Genomic DNA, 12005 nt, shown 5'->3' with positions numbered 1-12005 from the left:
GGTGGGATCAGGGTATTGAACTTGATAATCAGCCAAGGTGATAATGAATGGCGGAGCAGGCTCGAAGGGCCTAATGGCCTCCTCCTGCTTCTATTTTTTTATGTGTGTTTCTATGTATGATACAAACTTTTTCTTTCAATTTTATTCATTTAAATGAATTTAAACTTCCCAGCTGCCAGGGTGGGATTTGAACTCATGTCACTGGAGCATTAGTCCAGGCCACTGGATTACTAGACAAAGAAAATAATCACTGTGCAGCCATGCCTAATTAACAGACTTAACTTCAGAAGAAATGCTAACCTAATATGGCCTGTGCTTACTTCTAACCTGATTTATTATCTTGTTACACCCAAGGCTCGATGTTCCATTTGGAGAAAGAAAGACCAGGCTATATATATAGAGAAAGAATGATAGAACAGAAGAATAAAAAAATAAAGAGAAAAGACTGAATATGAAATGCCCATCTTCAAATCAGTGGCACTGGATCTTTTACTGAGAAGACAGGCTCTCAATTTAACATCTCATTTGACAGACAACACTTCTGACAGTGCAGCGCTCCCTCAGTACTGACCCTCTGACAGTGCGGCACTCCCTCAGTACTGACCCTCTGACAGTGCAGCACTCCCTCAGTACTGACCCTCTGACAGTGCAGCACTCCCTCAGTACTGACCCTCTGACAGTGCAGCACTCCCTCAGTACTGACCCTCTGACAGTGCAGCACTCCCTCAGTACTGACCCTCTGACAGTGCGGCACTCCCTCAGTACTGACCCTCTGACAGTGCGGCACTCCCTCAGTACTGACCCTCTGACAGTGCAGCACTCCCTCAGTACTGACCCTCTGACAGTGCAGCACTCCCTCAGTACTGACCCTCTGACAGTGCAGCACTCCCTCAGTACTGACCCTCTGACAGTGCAGCACTCCCTCAGTACTGACCCTCTGACAGTGCGGCACTCCCTCAGTACTGACCCTCTGACAGTGCGGCACTCCCTCAGTACTGACCCTCTGACAGTGCAGCACTCCCTCAGTACTGACCCTCTGACAGTGCGGCACTCCCTCAGAACTGACCCTCTGTCAGTGCAGCACTCCCTCCGTGCTGACCCTCTGACAGTGCAGCACTACCTCAGTACTGACCCTCTGACAGTGCAGCACTCCCTCAGTACTGACCCTCTGACAGTGCGGCACTCCCTCAGTACTGACCCTCTGACAGTGCGGCACTCCCTCAGTACTGACCCTCTGACAGTGCGGCACTCCCTCAGTACTGACCCTCTGACAGTGCGGCACTCCCTCAGCACTGACCCTCTGACAGTGCGGCACTCCCTCAGTACTGACCCTCTGACAGTGCGGCACTCCCTCAGTACTGACCCTCTGACAGTGCGGCACTCCCTCGCACTCATTGCTGCACTGGGGAGTGTCAGCTTCACCTTCTGCTCACATCTCTGAAGTGGGACTTGAATCTATGACTTTCTGACTCACTGAGCCAACAATACACCAAAGGGTTCAAAACAGTTTATTAATTTGAAGACCATTTGGAAAGAGTATATAATTATTTGTGACAATTACCTTTTGTTGTAGTGTCACTTTCTGGGCCATCCAACCTGCGAGTCTCTGAGGAATGGTACAATCGTTTTCGAATTAGATGGGACCCTCCTCCATCACCAACAATGGGCTACAGAGTGGTCTACACATCTGCCTCGGGTATTGCATTTTTATTATTGATTAGCGATACACGTAAATAGTTTTTATTTCCCTTTGCAAAATCTCCTGATTGCAGATGAATTTGCGTTGAGAACATTTTGTCATTTCTGTAAATTTGTTCGCTGTGTACAGTTTTGGGCTGGGATTTTCCCAACTTTCCCATTAGTGGGATCTTCCGTCCTGCCGAAGACCCTCCCCGCCACTGACCTCAGTCTCCTTGCCCAAGAAGGAATATACTTGCCATAGAAGGAGTGCAAGGAAGACTGATTTCCTGGGGTCACACGATTCCCCAGTGAGGACAGCTTGAGGAGATTGTGTCTATAATTCTCTGGCGTTTCGAAGATGGAGAGGTGACCATTAAAATGTATATGATTCTCAGAGGGATTGACAGTTGAGAGGATGTTTGCCCCTTGACTGGAGAGTCTAGGATCAGGAGTATAATCTCAGAGTAGGGGGCCGATGATTTCGCACTGAGATGAAGGTGAATTTCTTCACTCAGAAGTTGTGACTCTGGAATTCTCCACACCAGAGGGTTGCGTGCACCCCGTTGTTGAGTGGGATCAATAAAGCTTTGACTACTATGGGAATGAAGTGATATGGGGATAGCGTTGGAAGTTGAAGATAGATTTTCCAGCCATGAACTTATTGAAAAGTGGAGCAGACTTAAGGGGTTGAATCGCCAACTCTTCCTTCTGTGAAACGTATATTGGATATGGACTAGAATTTTCCGTTCGTTGGGAGTGCACACCCTCCCGTGGGTTTCCTGGGGGGTGGGGGGTGAGGGAGGGGGGGGGGGTCACAATGGGGAATCCCATTGACAGTTTATTATTTTACCAAGACGCGGTGGCCGATTTCATCCTCACCCACCCGCCAGCGGAACGTTGAGGATCAGGGTTTACATCCTGTGCAGTTTTAATCTGTGTTGATGTCACTATTGGGCTGCGTGGAAAACCACGATTCCCACCCTGATCCCCTGGGATTGCGCCTGCGCAGGAAGTTAGGTTGGAATGAACCCTGTGTTGGTACTCATACCTCAGGCAGCTCCTGTTAGATGTTCCTTGACTGAGCTGTAAAAATGTTTGTGAGGTGAGATGTGCAAACAGTTCTGGAGAGATCCTCCGATTCAACGCACGTTTCATCCCCCAATTTCCATAGTTTTTCTACTGACCCTGTTTAAAGCATCCTCACCCTTTTTGTGCTTTGCTGTGACCCTGACGTGTTCCAGCTACCCGTTTCCATTTAATGATGAGCATCATTAGAGGTTTGGCAGGGTGGCACGCTGGCACAGCGGTTAGCACTGCTGCCTCACAGCTGTCTGTGCGGAGTCTGCACGTTCTCTCCGTGTCTGCGTGGGTTTCCTCCGGGTGCTCCGGTTTCCTCCACAGCCCAAAGATGCACAGGTTAGGTGGATTGCCCACGCTAAATTGCCCTTTAGTGTCCAACGGTATGTAGGTTAGACGGGATTATGGGGATAGGATGGGGGATTTGGCCTAGGCCGGGTGCTCTTTCGGAGGGTCGATGGGCCAAATGGCCTCCTTATGCATTGTAGGGATTCTATGATTGAGAAGGTGTTTATGATCTCAGTAGAGTCAATAAATAGAAGAAACATAAACTCCCAATTATTTGCTCAGGGTATTCAGCCTGATTACCGCGGTTTAAAACAGAAGAATTTTTACTTTACAAGAATCAACAAAGCAAATATAGAATATAGTCAAATATGGAATATAGTTTTCATGTTTAACATGAGTTAAACATAAATTAACAGGCAAATTGTGGTGAAATCTAAACTATAAACTGCACAATAAATGGCAGATACAACTACGGCAAATCTTCTGAATAAGGAGCAGTCCAGTCAAATTTTAGTGACACAAAGTCCTTCAAACTCTGGCGTCCTCCTGGAGAACATCAGCTGCTCTGCTTCGGGGAGCTGGTCTGATTCTCGCCCAACAGCAGCGCACAATCAACTTGAGTTCCATAGGCAGGGTCTTCATCACAAGTGGCACCTGTCTGCAGAACTTGGTCAACTCGGCCTGGGTGTAGTACACCCACCAATGTCATCTTTCAGAAATAGGAACGGCCGCAGCAACTTACTCTCGTTGTTCGTTCTCAGCTTCTGGATCTAGCCCCTTGTTCACAGCTTGTCTGTTATGCTGCAGTGCACTCAGCTACTGCTGCTGTCCAGTTTGGACTGATCTGTGTCCTTTTATATGTTTGACAAAGGTTTTGTTTCAACGTCCATATTTCCGGTTTCGTTTCTGTGCCTGGCTTTTCCGCTGCCCGTTCAGTTTCATTTTCGGTTCAGGTTCTGTTTTGAGGTAGGGTCTGCCCTGAAAACATACAAATTAAATTTTAAAATGTAGGTTCCCTCACAAAGAAAATGCGAGCAAAATGCTGGAAATCTGAAATGAAAACAGAAAATGCAGGAAATTCTCGGGCAGGACGCACAGCCTCTGTGGAAAGAGTTAACGATAGAACTGATGGTTAACAAGTTGTGGTATTATCATAACTGTAAGAACTGCAAGAGTTAATGAAATGTCTGGAGTAGCCACCAGAGGGAGCTACAGATACAAGTATATAGGGCATTGATGCTAAGCCTTGTGGGTGAGAGTAGTCCCAGGAGTTAGCTCGAGATGGTCAGAAGTATTATTAGTGTGAGTGAGAGCAGATCATAGTTTATACCAGTATTAAGATTAGTTGTAGATGAGTGTAGTTTATATGTTAACAATCAACTGTGTATTATTTAGAAGTACGTGACGAATCCAAATTAGTAGTGTTAATAAATTGATAGCTTTGTTTGAATTCAAGCTGTTTTTGTGGTCTTTGTGAACACTTACGCCAACCATCCTGAATACAGCAACAGAAAAAACACCACACAAGTGATGACTAGTTGTTAGAGGATTATGGCTCCTCTAATGTTTAGATCAGATTCTGAACTGAAATTCAGGGAGAGGAAAATCTAACAACCTTTGGGAATTATTAACCTGTGCGAATCACCTGTTTCTGTTTGAATTCAGCACCAGGTCCGACACTGGATACATTTGTGGGAGATGATGTGAACACAATGGTAATCCTTAACCTGCTCAGCAGCACTGAATACATTGTCAAGCTCTTTGCCACATACTCCACTGGCTCCAGTGACGCACTCGTTGGAAGAGCCAAGACGCGTAAGATCCATTTTCATTTGACCTCAGCACCATTCTTGTATTGACATGACCATCTATCACTTCTCCAAGTATTTCATGCACCTTTGATGATGAGGTCATCTATTTTTCACTAAATATCTCGAGGAAGAATGCTAATTGAGAGGATTCAACGTGGTCTTTTGCAAGTCGTGCAACAGAATTTTTAACATATCCCAGCGATGCAGATTGAACGTTGGTCCAGCAATGGTCTGACAAAGTCCTCCTCCATCAGTATGGTGACATGGCTGCTTCACAGCGCCAGAAACCCGGGTTCGATTCTGGCCTTGGGTGTCTGTCTGTGTGGAGTTTGCACATTCTCCCTGTGTCTGAGTGGGTTTCCCCGGTTTCCTCATAAAGATATGCAGTTTAGATGGATTATCCATGATCACTCGGGCAGGGAGTTATGGGGATAGGGCGGGAGAGTGGGCCGAGATAGACCGTTCTTACTGAGGGTTGGTGCAGACATTTTTTTTTAATAAACATTTTATTGAGGTATTTATGGTTTTATAACAATAACAGAAGAAACAGTGTACATACAAATATAAACATAGTGCAAAAGCCGTCTTCCTCTCTCACAGGTCCCACCTTTTCTAACCCCTACTCTAAACTAAACCAGACCTCAATCCCCCCCCCCACTTCTGCTGACGGTTAATTTTCCCCAAAGAAGTCGACGAATGGCTGCCACCTCCGGACGAACCCGACCATTGACCCGAAAGAGAAAATGCTGGAGAATCTCAGCAGGTCTGGCAGCAGCTGTAGGGAGAGAAAAGAGCTAACGTTTCGAGTCCAGTAACTCTTTGCCAAAGCTCAACAAAGCTTTGTCAGAAACCCTCCCTTCTCCCACCCACCCTCTGGAAACTACCCTGTCCTGTATCCCCCTTGGTGTTAGGAGTGGGAAGGTTGAGACCTGCCTGCGTAGGAAGTCCCGAGCCTGCAGGTACCTAAACTCATTTCCAACCGTCAATTCAAATTTCTCCTCCAGCTCCCTCAGGCTGGGAAAGCTCCCCTCCATAAATATATCTCCCATCCCCTCGATCCCTGCTCTCTGCCATCTCCAGAACCCTCCATTTAGCCTCCCCGGGGCAAACCGGTGATTATTACAGATTGGGGACGAGACCGATGCTCCCTCTGCTCCCACATGTCTCCTCCATTGCCCCCAGACTCTCAGGGCCGCCACCACCACGGGGCTGGTGGAGTACCGCGCCGGCGGGAACGGCAGAGGCGTAGTTACCAACGCTCCCAAACTAGTGTCCTTGCATGATGCCGCCTCTACTCGTTCCCACACTGACCTCCCCAACCACCCACAGGGTTGGTGCAGACTTGATGGGCCAAATGGCCTCCTTCTGCACTGTAGAAATTCAATGGATTCTATCTGCAATGAATATCCATCTCCTCCATTGCTTTCCACGAAGTTTAATCTTGACCCATCCCAGTCTGTTCCGAATTCAGGCTTTGGTCAAAGAAATAATGAATTTGTTTCTTGCTCCCTTTCTAGTAGCTCCTCAGAGAAGGGATATTGTGAGAACGGAGAGATTCCCCCATCTTCCCCTCCCCATTATTGACGTTATAATTCCCTTCGCTTACCCTGAGTGTTATGAAGCTGCATTAAGACCAGTTGAATCACAGATACTGAGTTAACCAGCCAGTGAAGGAAATGTGAGATGTGTTTTCCCCTGACAGAAAGATGGCAGTTTGAGAAACACACACAAACCATTAACACTAACAGAGAAGTTTGAATTTAACACCAGACAGCACAGAACAAGGCCATTTGGCCCATCCCGCCCTGTGCTGGCTCTTCACTTTTGTCCCATTTAGTGCCACTCCCCTCTGCTCCTGCCCCAGTGCCCTGCAATTATTTCCCTTTTCATTTATTGATGCAGTTTTTGGAAGTTCCTATTTCAGTTGCTGTGGGATATTTATTGTTCAATATTTCGTATTTTACTTTGTAACCATCAGCAAAGGCTGACGAATAAATAGAGTCAAATATCAACAACTGCTTTTGAACTCCCATCCTGCCAAGATATGTTTTACATTGCAGCCATTCTAAGGATTGGAGTACGTCATTGCAGTGTTAATGTAACTCTACTTGTGGCAATAAAGATTATTAACAAAACAAGTGGAGTTGCCACTAGCTATGTCTATGGATGTAGACATTGGATGTTGATGCAATGGTTCCTACTGCTTTCATGTTGCAGACACTTCATTATCTGGTCATTCTGAGGGTCTCTGTTAGTGCTGGCCCTCTCTCTCAGTGGATAGCAATCTCACCTCTGCGTCAGGAGCTTGTGGGTTCAAGTCGCACTTCAGAGACTTGAGCACAAAATCTAGCTTTGAGTCTTCCTGTGCAGTACTGAGGGAGTGCTGCACTGTTGGAGGCGCTGTCTGTCAGACGAGACCTTAATGGAAGGGGCAAGGGAGCTTCCCCCCCGGTTTCTTGGCATGAAACAGGGGCTGATTTAGCACAGTGGGCTAAGACAGCTGGCTTGTAATGCACAACAAGAGCAGAAGGGCGGGTTCAATTCCCGTACCAGCCTCCCCGAACAGGCACCGGAATATGGCGACTAGGGGCTTTTCACAGCAACTTCATTGAAGCCTACTTGTGACAATACACGATTATTATTATTATGACAACAGGTGCCGCGAAAGCAAATGTCCTGTTTGTTGTTGCTTTTGGGAGCTTGCTGTGCACAAATGTTTCCCCTGTTACAACAATGGCTACACTTCTAAAGTGATTAATTACCTGTAAAGAGCTTCGGGACATTCCAAAGTGACGGAAGGAGCTCGGGTAATGTAAGCTCTCTGTCATATTCAGCGTGCTGGTACTTAACACTCTTCTCGTTGTCTCCTGCAGTGTACCTCGCCGTGACAAACCTTACTCCGTACCAAGTCCGGATGACCAGTATGTGTGCACATTGGCAGCTGCATAGACATGCCACCACCTACAGAATAGTCATTGAGTCTCTCCGAGGTAAGAGAAAGAGGTAAAGGTGTTTCCCGAGGGCTCACCGGACACACAGTATATTTAGGAGAGATTTGGGAGCGGACAGTGACATTAGGAGGATGTGGTTGGTATGGGGCAGTAGTAAGTGTTGGATATAACTTTGTTGGTGACTGCAACAGGAGCAGAGAGCAATTTTCAAAGATGACATGGTCAAGAGTGTGGGGAAGGATCATACTGAAGTTGGCACCTTGGACTGGATTCCCGGCCGGCGGGACGCTCCATTTTGCCGGCAGCCCGGGGGGTTTCCCGACGGCGTGGGGCTGCCCCACAATGGGAAACCCCATTGATCAGCCGATGAATCGGAGAGTCCCAATGGTGTGACACACCGCGGCGGGACGGAGAAACCCGCCCCTTATTATTGGGGGTTCTTTGGCCATTTTCCACAGAAGGCATTTCGAAAGGAATTTCTTCCGCCATGGAATCAGACAGCACTGAAAGAGGCTGCATCGTCCCTACTTGTCTGGATGAGTGCAGCTTCAACAATACTCAAGAAACTCAGCACCTTCATGGGCAAAGCAGCTCGCTTGTCTGGCGCCCCATCCACCACCCCCAACATCAAGTTCTTCCATCGCTGACGCACAGTGCCAGCCGTGTGTACCATCTACAAGATGCACAGCAGCAACTCACCAATGCTCCTTCCAAACCTGTAGCCTCTACCATCTGGATGGACAAGGGGAGCAGACGCATGGGAAGAGCGCCACCTGCAGGCTCCCCTCCGAGTCACTGGGACAATATTCCTTCATTTTCACACTGGGTCAAAACCCTGGGCCGGGATTCTCCCCTACCCCGCGGGGGGTCCCGGCGTAGCAGAGTGGCACCAACCACTCCGGCGTCGGGCCTCCCCAAAGGTGCAGAATTCTCCACACCTTTGGAGGCTAGGCCCACACTGGTGCGGTTGGCGCCACGCCGACTGGCACCAAAACCGGCGCCAACGGCCCTTGACGCCCACCGGCCGGTGTCGGGGTTGGCCGAAAGGCCTTCGCGGTCCGCGCATGCGCCAGTGCGTCAGCTGCCGATGACGTCACCACCGGCGCATGCGCGGTGGAGGGGGTCTCTTCCGCCTCTGCCATGGTGGAGGCCATGGCAGTGGCGGAAGAAAAAGAGTGCCCCCACGGCACAGGCCCGCCCGCCGATCGGTGGGCCCCGATCGCCCCGCGCCCCCCAGGACCCCAGGGGCCCGCTCGCGCCGCCAATCCCGCCGCCACCAGAGGTGGTTGAAACCACGGCGGCGAGATTGGCCTCTCGGCGGCGGGATGTTGGCCCATCGTGGGCCGGAGAATCGCTGCGGGAGGCACGCCGATCGGCGCAGCGTAATTCCCGACCCCGCCAATTCCCGGGTGGCGGAGAATTCCGGCCACGGCGGGGGCGGGATTTACGCCGGCCCCGGGCTATTCTCCGACCCTGTGGGGGGTCGGAGAATTTTGCCCCTGGAACGCCCTCCCTAACAGCACTGTGGGTGTACCTGCATCAGACGGAATGTAGCGGTTCGAGAAGGAATCTCACTACTGTGTGTCCAATGAAGGAAGGGCAATAAATACTGGTCTAATTTGCCAGTGACATCCACATCCCAGGAATGAATAAAGAAACAAATTGGCCCATTGTGCCTGGGCCTCTTTGAAGAAATAAACCACTTCGACCCTCCAAAATATCCTTTGTAAGTTTATATTCAGTTGCCTTCTGAGTGGATTCAGATGAAAGACTCAGACGAAGTTGGAGGGATGTTGCACAGGGGTCATGTTGAGCATTTATCTGCCCTTATTGTTAGTAGTAACTCTGAGCTTAACTGTATTTGAACAAGTGTTTAGCTTGTATAAAAGAATTGAACACATGTCAGAGCCAGTTCTCCACGTGCAGCATCCACATATTTGCACTTTAATAAATGTGCTTGAGGTTGAGTCATTGCTTCAGACTGAACATAAGCCAGATGCCCAGAGAGCTGACACAAACATTTGTAAAAGTGGGGATTGAATTTCTGCTCAGTGGCTATGAATGGACCCAATTCAGGGTCTTTCACACCTTTTCTTAACATCGGGACGCTTTCACATTGAAGTTTGGACACTAATTACTCGACACAGGAAAACTCTGTTTCTCCAAAGTAACGACCTGCATTTGGCCGACAAGCAGCAGTTTAAATTACTCGGCACTTAAAGTCTGCCCAACTCTTGATGTTGAAGTGACAGAGGTGAAGTGCTAAAACAGCACCATAATAATAATCAGCACTGTTAACTTTACCCTGCCCTCTCCATCCTATCCAGTATTTGAGCAAGCGTTTGATTTCTTTGACAGCTCTCTTTGGCTAAATGGGGAGTTTCAAGGATCCCGTATTGAAGAGCATTTCATGAGGCGCGCTTCCTACACTGACGGAATCATAAAGCGAGAGACAGCTCAGTTTTATTAGCACAGTGTTGGGGAGTCATTGTGCCTTACGGGTGATTGCAACAGAACCGACCTACCGCAGTTAGATGCCAGAATTCCTCCCTTCATAGTTTGCATGTGTTCTATATAATACGTCGACACAAGGGGGGTGAAAAGACTGGATTGATTCTACTTGGTTCCGTTCTTTTTGCCAAAGAAAAGTCTCTCAATGGTTTTATTTTACGTTTCTTGAATATAGGAGCAAAGAGCTCCTTGGCAATCTTCCAAAGAGAGTTTCCACTGGCAAAGCATTCTATAGTAACCGTCCTTTGATTTTTGCAGTGGTTTGAAGATCAAGTTTCAAATCACTCATTTCAGAGTCAAAAAACATTCAGATCCACTTTGCTGAGGAGGAGATATTTCTCAGTTGCATCATCCTCACAAGGGGGCTGGCAGTGAGGGCTGCTGAGCACCTTGTATTATTGGGTGAAAGTTATTATATTGGTGTATAAAGTCGAGGTGAGACTTTTCCTATTCTTCACGGGATGTGGTCGTCACTGGCTGGGCCGGCATTGTTAATACCCATCCCAATTGCCCTTGAGAAAGGTGGCCGTGAGTTTCCTTCTTGAGCCGCTGGCGTGGGTACACCCATAGTGCTGTTAGGGAGGGAGTGCCAGGATTTTGACCCAGCGACAGTGAAGGAACGGCCGATATATTTCCCAGTCAGGGTGGTGTGTGGTTTAGAGGCAGTGGGGTTCCCATGTACCTGCTCCCCTTGTCCTTCCAGGGGGTGGAGGCCGTGGGTTTGGAAGGTGCAGTTGGATGACCCAGTTTAGAGTGCCTGTATTCACTGGAAGGATGTATTAGGCTTAGAGCACTGTAGATTCACCAGAAGGACACTGGCCTAAAATGGTTAAATTATGAGGGCAGGCTGCATGTATTTCCTCTTGGACGGAAGATTAAATGGTGAGGTTCCTGAGGTGCTTAAGCTGATTAAAGGATTTTATCGGGCGAAACTATTTTTGCTGGTGCAGTGGTGAAGGTTAGGGGGGGTAGGAGTACAGGACGAGGGTAAATAACCTTAAAATGAGCACTGCCAGAGCAATCAGGCTGTGCAACATGGCTACCGATATCCTTCTGCGCATACGCATTCTCGTCCGCACGCACAGAGGTCCAATGACGCACACACACCCAGCAACTCACTTTGCTCTCTAACTTTGTTATTAGAATGTGCTCCTAATTTGTGTCTTCCATGGACCGCACACATCCCTGAGTCGGCAGGTTGCTGGGAATGTCGAGCACACAGGCATTTCACTGATACTTGGAGGAAGTGCTGCAGTATTTTACCATGTGTGGCAGGGGCAATTCAGAACCTTGACTGAATGCCAAGATTCAGCTCACTGTAATGGTTTCAGCCCGATTGCTGTGGCAGGAGACACAGTGCTAATTTTAAGGCTATTTACCCTCGTCCTGTACTCCTACCCCCCTAACCTTCACCACTGTACCAGTGAAAATAGTTTTGCCCTATAAAATCCTTCAATCAGCTTAAACACCTCAGGAACCTCACCATTTGGGGCTGGTTTAGCACAGGGCTAAATGGTTGGCTTTGAAAGCAGACCTAGGCAGGCCAGCAGCACGGTTCAATCCCCGTACCTGCCTCCCTGAACAGGCGCCGGAATGTGGCGACTAGGGGCTTTTCACAGAAACTTCATTTGAAGCCTACTTGTGACAATAAGCCATTTTCATTTCATTTTCTGTCATCTCGCAATTT

At 48.4% G+C, this 12005-nt stretch overlaps 1 protein-coding gene across 1 annotated transcript in view; it reads left to right on the top strand.

The window, feature by feature from the left end:
* Positions 1-12005, top strand: part of col14a1a (collagen, type XIV, alpha 1a) — a 227908-nt gene that overhangs the window by 124113 nt on the left and 91790 nt on the right. Inside the window, exons 21-23 of the mRNA XM_038810331.1 lie at positions 1574-1696; positions 4711-4860; positions 7730-7846. Coding sequence (XP_038666259.1) covers positions 1574-1696; positions 4711-4860; positions 7730-7846 — 390 coding nt within the window. The remainder of the gene's footprint in view (positions 1-1573; positions 1697-4710; positions 4861-7729; positions 7847-12005) is intronic.

The sequence above is a fragment of the Scyliorhinus canicula genome, chromosome 10, assembly GCF_902713615.1.
Source record: "Scyliorhinus canicula chromosome 10, sScyCan1.1, whole genome shotgun sequence".
Lineage (NCBI taxonomy): Eukaryota > Metazoa > Chordata > Chondrichthyes > Carcharhiniformes > Scyliorhinidae > Scyliorhinus > Scyliorhinus canicula.
Note: the sequence above shows the minus strand (reverse complement) of the source record. Positions and strands in the feature narration are given on the sequence as shown.